At 38.4% G+C, this 15,096-nt stretch overlaps 1 protein-coding gene across 19 annotated transcripts in view; it reads left to right on the top strand.

Moving 5' to 3' along the window:
• The window catches only part of PTPN20 (protein tyrosine phosphatase non-receptor type 20), a 111,967-nt gene extending 108,892 nt beyond the window's left edge, over nucleotides 1-3,075 (top strand). For 13 of the 19 annotated variants that reach the window (XM_045040271.1, XM_045040269.1, XM_045040274.1 and 10 more), the window contains one exon: nucleotides 56-3,075. In XM_045040271.1, coding sequence (XP_044896206.1) covers nucleotides 56-121 — 66 coding nt within the window. In that variant the 3' untranslated portion in view covers nucleotides 122-3,075. The remainder of the gene's footprint in view (nucleotides 1-55) is intronic. The other 6 variants (XR_006587078.1, XM_045040275.1, XR_006587077.1 and 3 more) reach the window with 6 other exon arrangements.
• Nucleotides 3,076-15,096: the final 12,021 nt, after the last annotated feature.

Here is a 15,096-nt window from a genome sequence, read left to right as displayed (position 1 = left end):
GATATTGGTATTCAATTACTTAACATTCTGTTGTTTTTCATATATATGTATATAGGAGCAGTATTGCTTTTGTTATAAAGTTGTGCTTGAAGTTCTTCAGAAGATTCTGACTTTCGATTAAGAAAGACTTCTGTTGCCTCACACTTGAAATTACCAATGGCTTGGAGTCTCCTCGTAAAGAACATGTTCCAGCTGTCCTGAAGGGCTTTGCTTAGGCGTACAATGTACTTTCTTGGTGTGTCATTTGACTGTCTTTCTGACAACTCCCGGAAGGCAGCATCATTTGGTTTGCAGTGAACAGTGTTTACCCATTAATCTTACTTAGGTAATATAAAAATATCTTCCCACATTTTCCAATGAAACAAAAGTTGCATAAAACAATTGCAGCCTAATTGGTTGAAGGGATTACAGAGCCAATAAAGGACTTAAACTATATTCATTAAGATTTTATTTGGACAGGCAGCTAAAGGGAGCTGAGGATTTCCAGGACCTTATAAAGCCCCTATTCTGGGAGAACATAGGGCCAGTAAAGGCAAGATCACATCATGACCTCTTGGAGGCATTTTCAAGACAGATACTTAACCCATGTTTTTTAGCTAGAGCATGTACTTTTAGCTGGTATTTGAATAACTCAGTTCGCTAATTAGGATGGATTAACTTTTTACACAAATTGGATTTCATTTTCCTATAGTTTCTATAGGACCCCAGGGACCTCAGAGGACAAGCTGCCTTTCTAGAGCAGCTGCACAAGGACCTGTCGGTCTGGGAAGTATTTCATGGGTGGGCAGAGCTCCTCTGCTCCATCACATGAACACACTGGTGAACAGGCCAAAACTAAAATAGATGTTTATATAGAAAGTCCAAGAGGAAATTTTTGCCCAGCTTGAGTTCTTTCCTATCCCACCCTAACACTTAACATATTACTCAGTCTGCTTTGTCAAAAGCACGTATTACATTTTACTTGCCTCTTACTCTTTGCCCTTTAGCTAATCAATAAACTTTGATATAAGCATTATTACATAATTCTGTGTATCTCTCTCTTACGCCAGATATATTTCTTAAACTAAGATCTATGATAGTTTTTTTTTTTTTTAAGAGTTCCATTAAATCATTTCTTTCCATTACTGCCCCACCTCTGCTGTAACATTTAAAAGTTGGCTTTGGGAACCAGGTTTTGGAAAACCAAATTCATAGCTGTGAGAATGAAAATTTTCATGTTCTCTTTTTGAAAAGATGTGGCCATTATTACATCCATCTTATTATAGGACTTTGCCTCATATAATTACAGTGATATTTTGGTCAAGGAATTTTAGTGACCATTTTTACCTGATTATAAGCTATGAAGCAAATGATACATGTTTTTGTACAGTGTGACTCAGTGGAGATCAGAATATTTCATGTATTATACTGAGAAAATTTCTAATATTAATCTGTAAATCTTTAATTTTTAAGAGGCTTACTTTGTTCCCTTGGCTGAATGCATATTTGGATTTGTTGAATTATCTTGATAATTTTCATTTTAACAATAATTATATGCCAGAAATATATTTTATATTAAATCAAATTGATGATTCTACCTATTTACATTGTTCATATAAATAATCTATGCTAAACATTAATTTCATTTTGATGATTGGCCTTTAATATTTGTATCCCTCATTTTATTTTCTCTCTGTTCTTGTAAAATAATAGATATGACGTACAGCAGTATTCCTGAGAAGGATTCTATGCTGTTACTTAAATGAAAAGACTTACTATGAATTGCCTGACATATTTTTATTATCTAGGCCTTGAAATGTTCTTGTAAAGAAAAATGCCACAATTCTTGATGGTAAGCATATTTCTTCTTTAATGTGTGCCTCATATTTTTATAGCTGGACTAATTTTTAGTTTTTCAGGGAAATTAAATAAGTAAACATGAAAATACTGATTGCATTTGTTTTATTTCATTTTTGGAAAGTGAATTCCAAATTGAAAATGTTTGACTAATTGAAATACTAAGTTTCATACCAACAATAAATCAGTCTTTGCCTAGACTATGAATACGAAACTCCCGTTGGCACCTTTGTGAGTGTATGAATGCTTATTGAGAGGAACTTTTAAAACATTTAAATAAAAGCATATATGCATTTATTAGCTTTCAACTTTAAATACATATTTTTAAAGATGCATGTCCTCGATGGACTGACATGGTGGACCAAATCTTTTCAGAAATAAACACTGTAGGTTTTATTCTCCTATAAGTCTTGGTAATTTATTTTTCCTTGGGCTTTTCACCCCTAAGCTATCTAGAACATTATTGAATTTTCAATTAACTTTACATTTACTACTCAGAGGTCATTTCAGTGATTTATTCTTACTGAAAAATCTTAAATGAAAACACCTTAACTCTAAAACAAAAAAGTTTCCTTTCCTACTTATTTTTTCTTAATACCTGGGAAGAATTAATTTTCTTATATGTTGTCTTGAGATTTAAGTAATTGAACTAGAAGATTTGGAAAGTATCCATTAAGTAAAAACAGGTTAGTGGTATTCAGTGGGGATGATGGATTGCTCAATGGAGTGCTCAATTTGTCTACAGCTATAATCAAAAGGAAGTAAGTAATGACCTCATCATGTAACAATTTGAATTAGAAGGGATCTTAAAACATGCCTAATGTAACTCTCATATCTGAAACTTGAATGTGATAAAGAACATTTTTTAGAAACTAATAGCAACATCATATTGGGAGGTGAAAAAATAGAGCCTTCCCATTAGGAAAACAGTAACTCCTGTTAGCACTATAGTATTGCTCTAGAGTTATCTAGCCAATACAGAAAGACTACAAAAAGGAATAAATGGTATATAAATACTGGAAAGTTAGAACAAAGCGATCTTTTGTTTGTATATTTGCTCACATAGAAATAATAGACTGAACTAAAATACAGTATTAGAAAAATCATTATGAAGTCTGGATACAAGATAACTGTGTAAAAATTTCTTTTTCTACATCAGGGGTCATCGGATGATGGCTTGCAGGCCAAATCTGACATGTTGCCTGTTTTTGTAAATAAAGTTTTATGCCCATTTGTTTACATATTGTCTATGGCTGCTTTTGTGCTGTAGTGACAATGGCCAAGTTAGTAGTGTCAGAGATCATATGGCCCATAAATCCTAAAAATATTTACCATCTGGCCCTTTAAAGGAAAAGTCTGCCACCCTCTGTATCTTCAATAGGAAAAATACCTCTGAGCAACAAGGATATGTAAAATGTATAAAATACTTTAAGATTTAACTTACCAAGAACTTGACCAGTTGATGCTCTCGCTCTCAACGAGTAGTAAATACATGAAAAGAATCAAGATAGTTTTGAAAAAGAAAAGTTAATTGTGGGGAAGAGAGAGCATTTGCCTTAGTAATAATCAAAGTATCATCTAAAGTCACAGTTAAAACAATGTGATTCTGGCTCAGGGATACACGCATGGATCAGTGGAACAACATAGTCAAGAAAGAGACTCAACAGACTCATATATTTGTGAATTTATTATATACTAATGGTAGCATTTCAAATCCAGAGCATCAAAATTTATGAAGCAAAAACTGATAGAAGTGATAAAATTGGAAAGATAGATGAGTCCACAATTGTATTTGGAGATCCCACCATTCCCCTCTTAGTAATTGATAGAATACATAGAAAAATCAGTGAGGATATAAAAGATCTGAATAACACTACCAACCAGTTTGACCTAACTGACATTCGTATAACACTGCACCAAAATACAGTAGAATACACATTTTTTTCAAGTGTATGTGGGACATTCACCAAAAGCGATTATATTTTGGCTTATAAAATAAGCCTCAATATAATTCCTAGGAAAGGAGCTTTATAGGTATGTTTATGGAATTAGCTACAAATCAATAACAAAGATATTTCAAAAGCTTCAAAATAGTTGAAAATTAAATAGTGTACTTCTTTTTTTATATATTTATTTTGAGAGAGAGAGAGAGCATGAGTAGGGAGAGGCAGAGAGGGAGACAGAGAATCCCAAGCAGGCTCCATGTTGTCAGCACAGAGCAGGGCTTGATCCCACGAATTGTGATCTCAATCTCAGATCATGACCTGAGCTGAAATCAAGAGACAAATGCTTAACTGACTAAGCTATACAGGCGCCCCAACAATTTACTTCTAAATAACCTATGGGTCAAATAAAAAAAGAACCTCAAGAGAAGTTAGAAAATATTTTGAAGTGAAAATAAAAACATAACATGGGATGCAGTGACAAAAGTTTTGGAGAAAGCCATGTGCTTAGTTTGTACAGTGTTGAATTTATTATGCTTATGGGACCGCCAAGTGGCTCTACAGGTCTGGGATGAAGACCTAGATCTGGAGGAATCTTTGCCTTAAAGATTCTGTTTGAAGGCATGGGAATGGCTCCCCCAAAGAAAGTGAGACAGAGGCCAACGGCAGAGTCCTAGAGAATTGCCGCAGACTACGAGTACAGAGTTCTCCTTTGTCCAGCAAGAGAGCAGACATAGAATTGAATATGAGAGAGGCTAATGTCCAGGAGGAGACAAGAGCCCTGAACAGGGATTTCATCTCCATATTTATTGAGCTCACAAGGTATTACCCATGTGGTGAATGTGAAGAAAACAAGATCTTGCACACGTGAACGTGGAGAAAACAATTGGTCAGTAATCATTAACTTGTGTATGTAGGAAGCAAAGGGTCTGGGGGACAAGTGGTGTTTGTGATCCAAAGTATAATAGTATATTGGCATCAAATGGAAAGTAATTTCTTGCAGTGATATAACAAGTTACTCGTGATCCCATTTCAATATCTTGCTAGCTAACCTTGGGCGCTATCGCCCCGTGGTGGTGGCTTTCCATCCTAAGCTTTTTCTAACCTATTTATGTAAGTAGAACCTGTTTCCCCACAGGGAATGTCAACATTCATTCCTATCTAGATTGCCCTCATGGCCCAGCCTAAAAGCCACCTCTTTTATGAAGTCTCCTAATACTCCTCTCTCCTTCATCAGTACTTCTCAAACTCTGTGGTGAAGAACCCATTTTATTTACAAAAGATGGACCCCAAAATACCCATCAGATATTTATTGGAAATTGTGGTGAGCTAATTTGAGGACAGTAGCTGAAATTGGATGATTGCCTCAAAAGTGAATAAGTGCAAGGAGCACTTGGTAAAACCTAAAGGAGTTGGAGCAATCCAGCTTTTATCTACTGTAAAAGCTGATAAGCTAAGACTCCTTTCCAGAACCAAGTTCCATACCGAGGAGAAACTGTAGAATCAACATTTAGCAAAACAGGGTAATAGGAATGAAGAAAAGAGAAGGTCTATATAAAAGTGAATGAAGGGGGGGCGCCTGGGTGGCTCAGTCGGTCAGCTCAGGTCACGATCTCGCGGTCCGCGAGTTCGAGCCCCGCGTCGGGCTCTGGGCTGACGGCTCAGAGCCTGGAGCCTACTTCTGATTCTGTGTCTCCCTCTCTCTCTGCCCCTCCCCCGTTCATGCTCTATCTCTCTCTGTCTCAAAAGTGAATAAACGTTAAAAAAAAATTAAAAAAAATTAAAAAAAAGTGAATGAAGGGAACAGAGGCAGAAAACTTCAGAAGGTGAGCTCAATGAAGTTAACAGATCTATATGAACAAACCACTTATAAGTTCAGGAAACTTAAATTCACATGAAAATGAACAATAGGAAAGTATCATGATTAAATCCCACAACAGTTAATTTAAGGGGAAAAACAATGCTAGAGGACTTAATAGCATCCCTAAAGACAATGAAGAAACACCAGAAAGACCTGGTAAAAAAACAGATCAAAACTATAACCTAATATTTAACTTAATGAGCTTAAAGACATTAGGAAAATTACATAGGACACACAAATAACAAAAATCAGAATGAGAAAAATTCAAAGTGGTATGACAAATCGAGAATTAGAAACAAAAGTTGAAAAAATTAGAACTAAAACACAATAAATGTACTAAATGTGTACTCAGAACACAAACACAATAACTGATGCCTTGAGAGAAATAGGTTTCCAAGGAGGAACATTTTCAAAACAAAGTGAAGAAAGGAAACAACTTGAGAGCATGACTTATCAATGATGGGCAAAGACGACTACCATGTAGATAATGAAACTTTTATTTATTTTTTAAATGTTTATTTTTGAGAAAGAGAGGGAGAGAGAGAGAACAAATGGGGTAAGGTCACCCTGAGATAATGACCTGAGCCGAAGTCGGATGCTTAACCGACTGAGCCACCGAGGCGCCCTTAGAAGTTTTAAAGAAGAAAGCCAAAGAAAGGGTACAGAGCAGACACAATAAACTATAATTTAAGAAAATATTCCTGAAGTAAAAAATATTTAAAATTACATACTGGAATACCACAGTGTATACCTGAAAATACCAAATGAGCTTGACCAATACCAAGAAATGTTTTAGTAAAATTAGTTTGAAGAAAAGTTGGAAGAAAAGTTTGAAGTTTGAAGAAAAGGAAAAAATCTTTTGGGGATCTATGCAGGAAGAATAAAAGGAAAATAAAATTAGATTACTATCTTTTTGACAATAACATTTTATGACAGGAAAAATAGAATAATATATTTAAGATTTTCAAGGAAAAACTATATGCCTTAATTTATAAAAGGTGCATATTGATGTCAACATGGGAGAAAAATTGTTTCCGAGTGTCCTTTCTGGGGAAGCTACTAAAGAACACACTTTAAATAACAAAAATACTTAGTCATTGACATAATGATATTATATACATATTCTAATTATATATATAATATTTTTTATATATTTAATGCTTATAAATGTATGGATATATGTTTTTTTAATATAAAAGAGTTAAAAGGGAGAAATTATAGTATGCAATGGCTATACTACCTAACGAGTAGATATAATCTTTTAAAAATGAGAGAGAATACAATAGTGTAGGTATAGTATAGGCAAAAAATGTTTAACTGTTTTTGGTAACAATTGGTAGAGTTGTAATGAATTGCTATTTTGAGACTATTGTAATATTGGGTAAAGTAAATGAATAATTATAGAATATTTGATTTCATCCATCCTTTGTGTCCTTGTGAATGAGAACTCTCAATGTGAAAGAAAAAAGATACAAGTGTAATACAGAAGTTAAGGAAAAACCCTACAGTTCACTCTTAGAAATGATAATATGAACTAGATAGTATTCAGATGATTGGCAAATAGATAGATAATAGATGATAGAGATGATAGAGAGAAGCTCTGTCACTTAAATGGCCTACAAACAGTGACCAACCAGTAAAAATGAGCATCACTAGTGCCCAGATTTTGGTTTCTAAACCTTACAGGAATGAGAGTGACATAAAGACATTACCAGACACAACAAAACTGAGAGTTGTCCTCAAGCACTATTTCCTAAAGGAAATTCTAAAAGTGAAAATGGCAGAAAATGATCTCAGATTAGGAGGACCTCGGTGGCTCATTCGGTTGAGCATTTGACTCTTGATTTTGGCTCAGATTATGATCCCAGGGTCAGAGGATCAAATCCTGCATCAGGCTCTGCATTGACCATAGAATCTGATTAAGGTTCTCTCTCTCCCTCTGCCCCTCTCCCCAACTCATGTGCTCGCTTGCTCTCTCTCAAAAATTAAAAAAAAAAAAAATCTCAGATTAATGATGGAATTAAGACCAGAGAATGGGTTAAATTTTTTGTTGGATTTAGAGTACACATAAAATGAATTAAAATACATCATAACACTAGCATATTGTTCAGAAATGACATAAATTTAAAATGTTCTAAGGTCCTTGCATTATTCAGGAGAAGGGTAAATTTACAAGTTAATGTTAGGTTTTGATAACTTTAAAAAGGCTGTTTTATAATTTCTATTATAGCTACTAAAAGAATAGGAAAACAGTATATAATCTCCAAACTAAGAGAAAGTAACAATGGGCAAAACAGAAAAAAAGAAAGGAAGGAAGGAGGGAAGGAGAGAGAGAGGAAGGAAGAAAAGAAAGAAGGAAGGAAGGAAGGAAGGGAGGGAGGGAGAAGGGGAGGGAGGGATAAAAGGAAGGAAACCTAGAGGGTGGTGCAAATAAAAAGCATACAAAAGAATAGCTTGAAGCACAAAGATATCAGTTATTACAATAAATTATAAGTGGGTCAAATGCTTAAGGTAAATGAAAAATATCAAGAGACAAACCTAAAACACAAGAATGCAAAGTGATTGAATATAAAAGGGTGTAATAAAAGATGCCAACACTAGCCAAAAGGAAGTTGGTGTAGTGTGTTGCTTTTAGACAACATGGAATTTAGGAAAAAGATATGACTAGAGAGGTTCACTGGAAGTGTATTGACCATTCTAAATTTGCATACATCTAATAACAGAATCTTAAAATATATAAAGCATATATATAAAACAAAGCATATATATATATAAATTGAAAATGATAAAGAATACAAATAATAGTTGAGGATTTTAACCAATCTCTTAGTAATTAATAGAACAAGTAGACAAAAATTATTTAAGCTACAGAGAGAAGGTAGCCCTCCAGATGCCTAAGAGAGAGGCCTCAGAAGAAATCAACCCTACCAGCACCTTGTTCTTGGACTTTTAGCCTCTAGAATTGTAAGAAAACAGATGTCTGATGTTTAATCCAAAAAAAAAAAAATCAGTGAGATTATAGAAGAACGTGAAGTAACCAGCTGACCGAAGAACATATATAGAACATTGAACCCAACTACTGCAGAATATAGATTTTTTCAAGCCCTTGTGACACATATAATACTCCCCCACCAAAAATGACCATACCCTGGAACATAAAGTAAGGTCCAATTTATTCCAAAATCCATATTGAAATCGTATGCATTTTCTAAGCCAAATGCAATTATGCTAGAAAGTAACAGAATGATAACTGGAAAGCCCCATATACTTGAAACTTAAGAAATGTATTTCTAAATAATAGGACAAAAGAATATTCATAATCAAAATTAAAATAACTTAAACAAATTTTTTAATGTTTATTTTTGAGAGAGAGAGAGAGAGACAGACAGAGTGTGAGCAGGGGAGAGGCAGAGAGAGAGAGGGAGACGAATCTGAAGCAGGCTCCAGGCTCTGTGCTGTCAGCATAGAGCCTGATGTGGGCCTCGAACTCAGACTATGAGATCATGACCTGAGCCGAAGTCGGACGCTTAACCAACTGTGCCACCCAGGTGCCCTGAAATAACTTTTAAACTGATAATGAAAATATTACATTTAGAAACTTCTGTGAGACAGCTAAAGCAGTATTTAAAGGGGAATTTGTAGCCTTAATACATATATAGAAAAGAAATCAGGGGCGCCTGGGTGGTTCAGTCGGTTAAGCGTCCTACTTCAGCTCAGGTCATGATCTCACAGTCTGTGAGTTCAAGCCCCGCGTCAGGCTCTGTGCTGACAGCTCAGAGCCTGGAGCCTGCTTCAGATTCTGTGTCTCCCTCTCTCTGCCCCTCCCTGCTCATGCTATGTCTCTCTCTGTCTCAAAAATTAAAAAAAAAAATTAAAAAAAAGAAAAGAAATCATTATTTGTAATAGGAAAGATATGAAAGCAACCTACATGTTATGTTCATCAATGGATGAATGAATAGAGATGTGATAGACACAGGCATGCGCGCGCGCGCGCGCACACACACACACACACACACACACACACACCAATACTATACAGCCACAAAAAGCGAAATTTTGCCATTTGTGACAACATGGATGGACCTTCAGGGCATTATGCTAAGTGGAATGAGTCTGACAGGGAAAGATAAATACCATATGATCTCATTTATATGTGGAATTTAAACAAGCAAATAAAACCAAGATCATAGGCATAGAAAACAGATTAGTGGCTGTTAGAGGGAGGTTTAGGGGGTGGACAAAATATGTAAGGAGGTCAAGAAGTACAAACTTTGAGTTATAAGTCTTAGGGGTGTAGCATGCAGCATAGTGCTGAATTAATAATACTGTGCTGCATATTTGAAAATTTCTAAAATAGCAGAAGTTCTTAAAAAGTCCTAATCACACCAAAAAAAATTTTTTTGGAACTATGTGTGGTGATGGACATTAGCTGACCTTACTGTGGTGATCGCTCTGCATTATATATAAATATTGAATCATTATGTTATATATCTGAAACGCATATACTGTTTTATGTCATATATAGCTCAATTTTAAGAAAACTGAAAAAAAGAGAGAATATTATGAGTAAGTTTATGCCAATAAATTTGAAATAGACATAGTCCTAGAACGGTGTTAAAACCAACACCATCTAAATGGAAAACTGTAATAGGTCTAAAATTGCAAGGAGTCAAATTCATGATTAAAAACATTCCACAATAAAAAGTTTAAGCCTAGGTGGCTTCACTGGCAAGTTCTACAAAATAGCAAATTGAAATTATTCCAATCTTATACAATTATGTGGGAGAAAAGAATTAAGTTAGCATAACATCCATACCAAAACCCCAAAAAGGAAACTGTCAGGATATGACAGGTCAATTTCACTTATGAGCATATATGCAGCATATCTTAAAGCAATAGCAAATTGAACCTAGAAATAAACTGTTAGAAGATAATTTTAAAGAAAATGTATTTATTCCTTTCATTTAATATTAAATATACACAAATCAAAAGATTTTAACTCATCAGTTAATGAGGGAGCCCTTAAGCTGTTTCATAGGAAAACTCAAAAACCACACATAAATGCTGAAATTTACAAATAGATGATAAACTGACTTTTACCATAGCAGGTAGGAATAAGGATCAATTATTCTTCCCCTAAGCAGAATTAACTTGCATGTCTATGGGTAAGAATCATTTGTATTGCTGTTAGTTATGTACAATTTACAGAGTTGTAAAATAGCTCAAGGATTATAAAAACTATGGTTCCCATAAAATCAGAAAACCTACAATTAGAAAATTTCTAGTCTTCCTTTGAGAACATCAAGTAACCCTTTTGATTCATTTCAGGGCCTTTCACAAATTTTCCTGGCAATATAAAAAGGATAATATATCATGATTACGTTGGGCTTATTCTAGGGATACCATGTTGGTTTAACATTGTAAAACCAATGAATATAAATCATCACACTAATGGATTAAAGAAAATCCTCTGGACACTTCAATAGATGCAGAGGAAAAATTCTGATGGAATTTGATATCCATTCTTGATTTTGAAAGTGAAAAGAAAATACTTAGCGAACTGGGAATACAAGAGAATTGCCTTAATCTGAGCAGATAGCTGCAGCAAACTTAGAGTGGATATTCATTTAATAGTAAAGGCTGTTCCTCTCTTATAAATCAAATCTTGTCTTGGACTTGTCTTCTGAAAAGTGTGGGGAAGGGGGAGTGGAACTGGGGAAACTGAGTCTACCACATAACGCGGCTGGGATAATAACCCCAAGGAAACGACAAAGTCCTTTTAGGCAAAAGATCATGGCTCCCTCACTGGTGATGATTCTTAAAGTTCCCTCTCAGATATGCAGAGAGTGGATTCAGATTAATTATACCCCATAGAGCACTTTAAAAATTCTCTGCCAGTATCCTTTCTGCTCAGGATCACCACGAAGACGTGAGCAATCCAGTACCAAGCCTTTTAAAAGCCCAGTGTAGAAAAAGTACTTCACAGGCCCAATAGAAATGCCTATGTTAGCAGTATTTTATTCTCCAGGAAAATGCATCTGAAGAGCACAGCATTCTAGTGCTAAGGCGCCTATTTCTGCCTGTACGAAGCAGAAAACAAAGTGGAACATTAAAGCCATTTGCAACAAGGGGCCAAATCAAAGAGGCGCAGCATTCCAGAGTCTGAGCGTTACTGGACCTACAAAATGAAATAGTGTGTAGGTCTCTTAGTGACCGTCCAAGCTGGATTGCCAGTTAGAACAGGGGCATGTGGGGACCGGCCTCGGGTGCCTGGGCTGACATACTTATGGGAGCAGCTTATTTTTATGAGACTTCTAATGACCTCTTGGGGGAGATAATGCTGGTGCCTGCTGGCAATGATTGCTGCCTCCAGAGCTAAGTGACATTCTTCCTGCCAGGGCATTCGGGCACAGTGGCCACCCCTTAACTTCTCAGGTCAGATTCTGTGGGAGAGAGTCGTCCAGGAAGTAAAGAGACTGTCAAGGCTCTGGACAGAGGCAAGGACCACGAATAAGGGATTTCTAGGGGGGGGGGGGGGGCCTGGCGTTTAGCAGGGGATGCTTTTATTTCCTCTGGCTCCAGACCTTCAGGGAGAGTATGTCACGAGCAGGGAGAGGAAAGGGTGAGCTTTCAAAGACAGTCAAAATCGTGACGAGAACAAACAGTCTGGGAATACACTATTGTTGGGGTTCGCTGTAATGATGAGGCCAGGACTCATCTGGTCCTGTCCAGGAACCGGGGTGAGGAGCCAGGGCCCTGGGGACAGAGGGAGGACAGGGGAGGCAAGGAGGATCTCCAGCTGGCCTAGATGCTCTGGGAGGCAGGCTGGGAGACTCTAAAGCAATCTGTGGGCCGAGGGGCCCTGGGCTGGGGAGGCTGGTTTTGCCAAGGCCTCTGCTCCTGGTATGCCCAAAGATGGACTTTCAGCGCTCTCTCCTCCAAGTCCACTCACAGGCTCCCTGGTTGCCCACACCGGGGTAGGTGGACGTTCAGGCAAGCGTGTACCTCCGGGCTCTTCTGCACTTTCCCTACAGCACTGCTTTCTCCTGAGCAGGGCAGGAGGGAACAGTGTCCTTCTCAGTCACAGCCCTCTCCTACCAAACGTGAGCACGGTTATGAAATGCAGGGGCGGATACGGAATCGTTATACGCTTCTGTCACGGGGGCCCCAGACTCTCACAGTGAGTGGCCCATCGCGGCAGCAAACATCACATTAGGCCGTTGTTGACTGATGGCTTTCCTATGAGCTCTTCCACGGCTCGCTTGTGCTTTATTCTGTTCTGGGCCACGATGACCTAGGTCCTCAGTACAAGTCAGATGAGTGGCGAGTGAATGAACAGAGACGTTGTTAGTACTTACCTATCACAATGTCAGTGTTTTGGAGTGTGGTTCCCGCCGCAGGCCTAGGCTTGCGATGTGGGCATACGAGCCTGAAATGCTAAGGCTCTTTCACAGAAACGTCCCTGTTTCTGAGAGTCAATAAGAGAAAGATTCTTTGAGCAAAGAAGTTTGGGAAACGCTGCATGCCGCATGCCCCTCTTGGCTTTCCAGAGACCGCATTAGCCCGCCCCCATCTGCTGGGCCTGGAGAGCAGCTCGCTTGCAAAAATGCCATCTCTCCCTCAGCCTCTGGTATGAAATTATGGCCTGAGGACGAAGGATGAGTGAATTAAATATCTGAATGCAGTAACAAACTTGGTTGTTTTGTCTCTCTAGTGGATCTATAGAAATTCCATTAGGTTGATTAGAATTCATCCTCCAATAGTTTTTGTTTTGTTTTTTTTTTTCAAGATGCCCTCGTGAGTTCCACATTCTTTGATTTCTGGCATATTTGAAACTGTTTTGATGTGTACATGACATTTTGGCTCTGCATAAAATCCATGGGTCCCTCTTGTCTCACTTGGGGTGTTTTGTAGATATTGTTTCCCTTACTTAGAATTGGATGCTGTTAGGGAGGAATCCACTGTGTTGAAAACCTAATTGTCATACAAATACTGAGCACATTTCATTGCTTTCATTTAACTCATTAATGGCCGAACCAGCAGGAAGATCAAGGAACAAGAATTTTTCCCCAAGCACTGCCAACTCACTTTTAAGCTTTTCTTTTCCCTTTACCTTTTTGTTGAGTGTCTGTCTCTCACCTTCAGCTCCTGTTTTGTGCAGCCCTAATTGTCAGCTAGTGAGTGTTAGCTTTGTGCTGTTTGTTTCCTGCCTTCTAGACCTTTGAAAGGCTTCCATGGTCATTCTTCTCTCCTTTGAAAGGAAGCCCTTCTCCCTACCAGCTAATGGTGAAGGTGGTGTTGGTGTTGAGTCAGGGCTGAGGGCTGGGCCAGCCGGCAGCTGGGACTTTGCTCTGTCGTTTCTAAATGTGTTCTCAGCAACACTGTTCTCTGGGCGTGTCCCTGCTGCTCAATTCCAAGTGGTTGAGGGTTTTGCATGAGCGAATGAATGCAAATACTTTATTTGCACACTGCATATTCCTCGTGTTTTGGTGAAGCAGGCTGCCACAAACGCTCTTTTGCTTTTAGAGAAACCAAGAGCCACTGAGGGACCAAGAATAAATAGCTTAAGGATTGTCGCAGAGGGCCCTCAGGACTTTTCCTCCTTTGGGGGAATAAAAAGCGACACAGTGAGTTTTCATAACGCAACGCCTACTGGAGTTGTTAGTAGATAACATCTGACAGACAAAATGGCACCTTTGGCCTCATTCTCTCCCAGCCATGTTTTAGGAGAGGTCAGCCAGGACTAACAAGAGTAGGGTCACCATCTTGACTCCTGGTGTTCTCTGTATAAGGCATTTTGGGAAATCTCCGTGAAGCTAATCCTTCTGAATTTTGGCATTCCTGTTTTGCCTTGCAGCCTCCGCTAATAACAGACAAACCAAGATTACTGGTTAAAAATAAGCCACAGTCAGTGTATGTCAACCCCAGGATCCTGCTCTCCCCATGTGTCGTTGCTCCAATATTTGAATCCCCCTGCTCCGTGTATCTCAGGGAGCTGAAGAAGGCGCCGGTGATAAAAGGTGGACATGTGACTCAGAGCCCTGTTCATCCTGGACCCTGACCAGGGCCAACTCACTCACTGAGAACAGTGGGAAACGAGAAACACAGACAAGAGGGAGGGAGAGGGAGGTTCACTGGTTCTTGTTTGGAGGTGAGGACCAGTGCTTAGCTCGCAGCTCCTTCCCTGCACCTGGTGCTCAGCACAGGCTCTCCTGGTAGGGCTGAGGGCTCCCCTGTGGTCAGGGGTGAGGGAAGGGGTGGGCTGCATGGGTGTGGTGTGTATGAGACTTCTCTTGCTGGAGCCATTCTCTGGCTTTGGAGCTGAAAGTGAGCCTCCCATTGGGCAGGAACACTGGATGCTGACACTTCCTGCGCACCTGTCATTTACCTGCCAGCAGCACTGGCCCACACAGCCCACTGAGCCCAGCGCCCGTCCTTTGGCTCAGGTGACTTCTA

Source organism: Felis catus, chromosome D2, assembly GCF_018350175.1.
Source record: "Felis catus isolate Fca126 chromosome D2, F.catus_Fca126_mat1.0, whole genome shotgun sequence".
NCBI classification, from domain to species: Eukaryota; Metazoa; Chordata; class Mammalia; order Carnivora; family Felidae; genus Felis; species Felis catus.
This window is presented reverse-complemented; position numbering and strand designations above follow the sequence as displayed.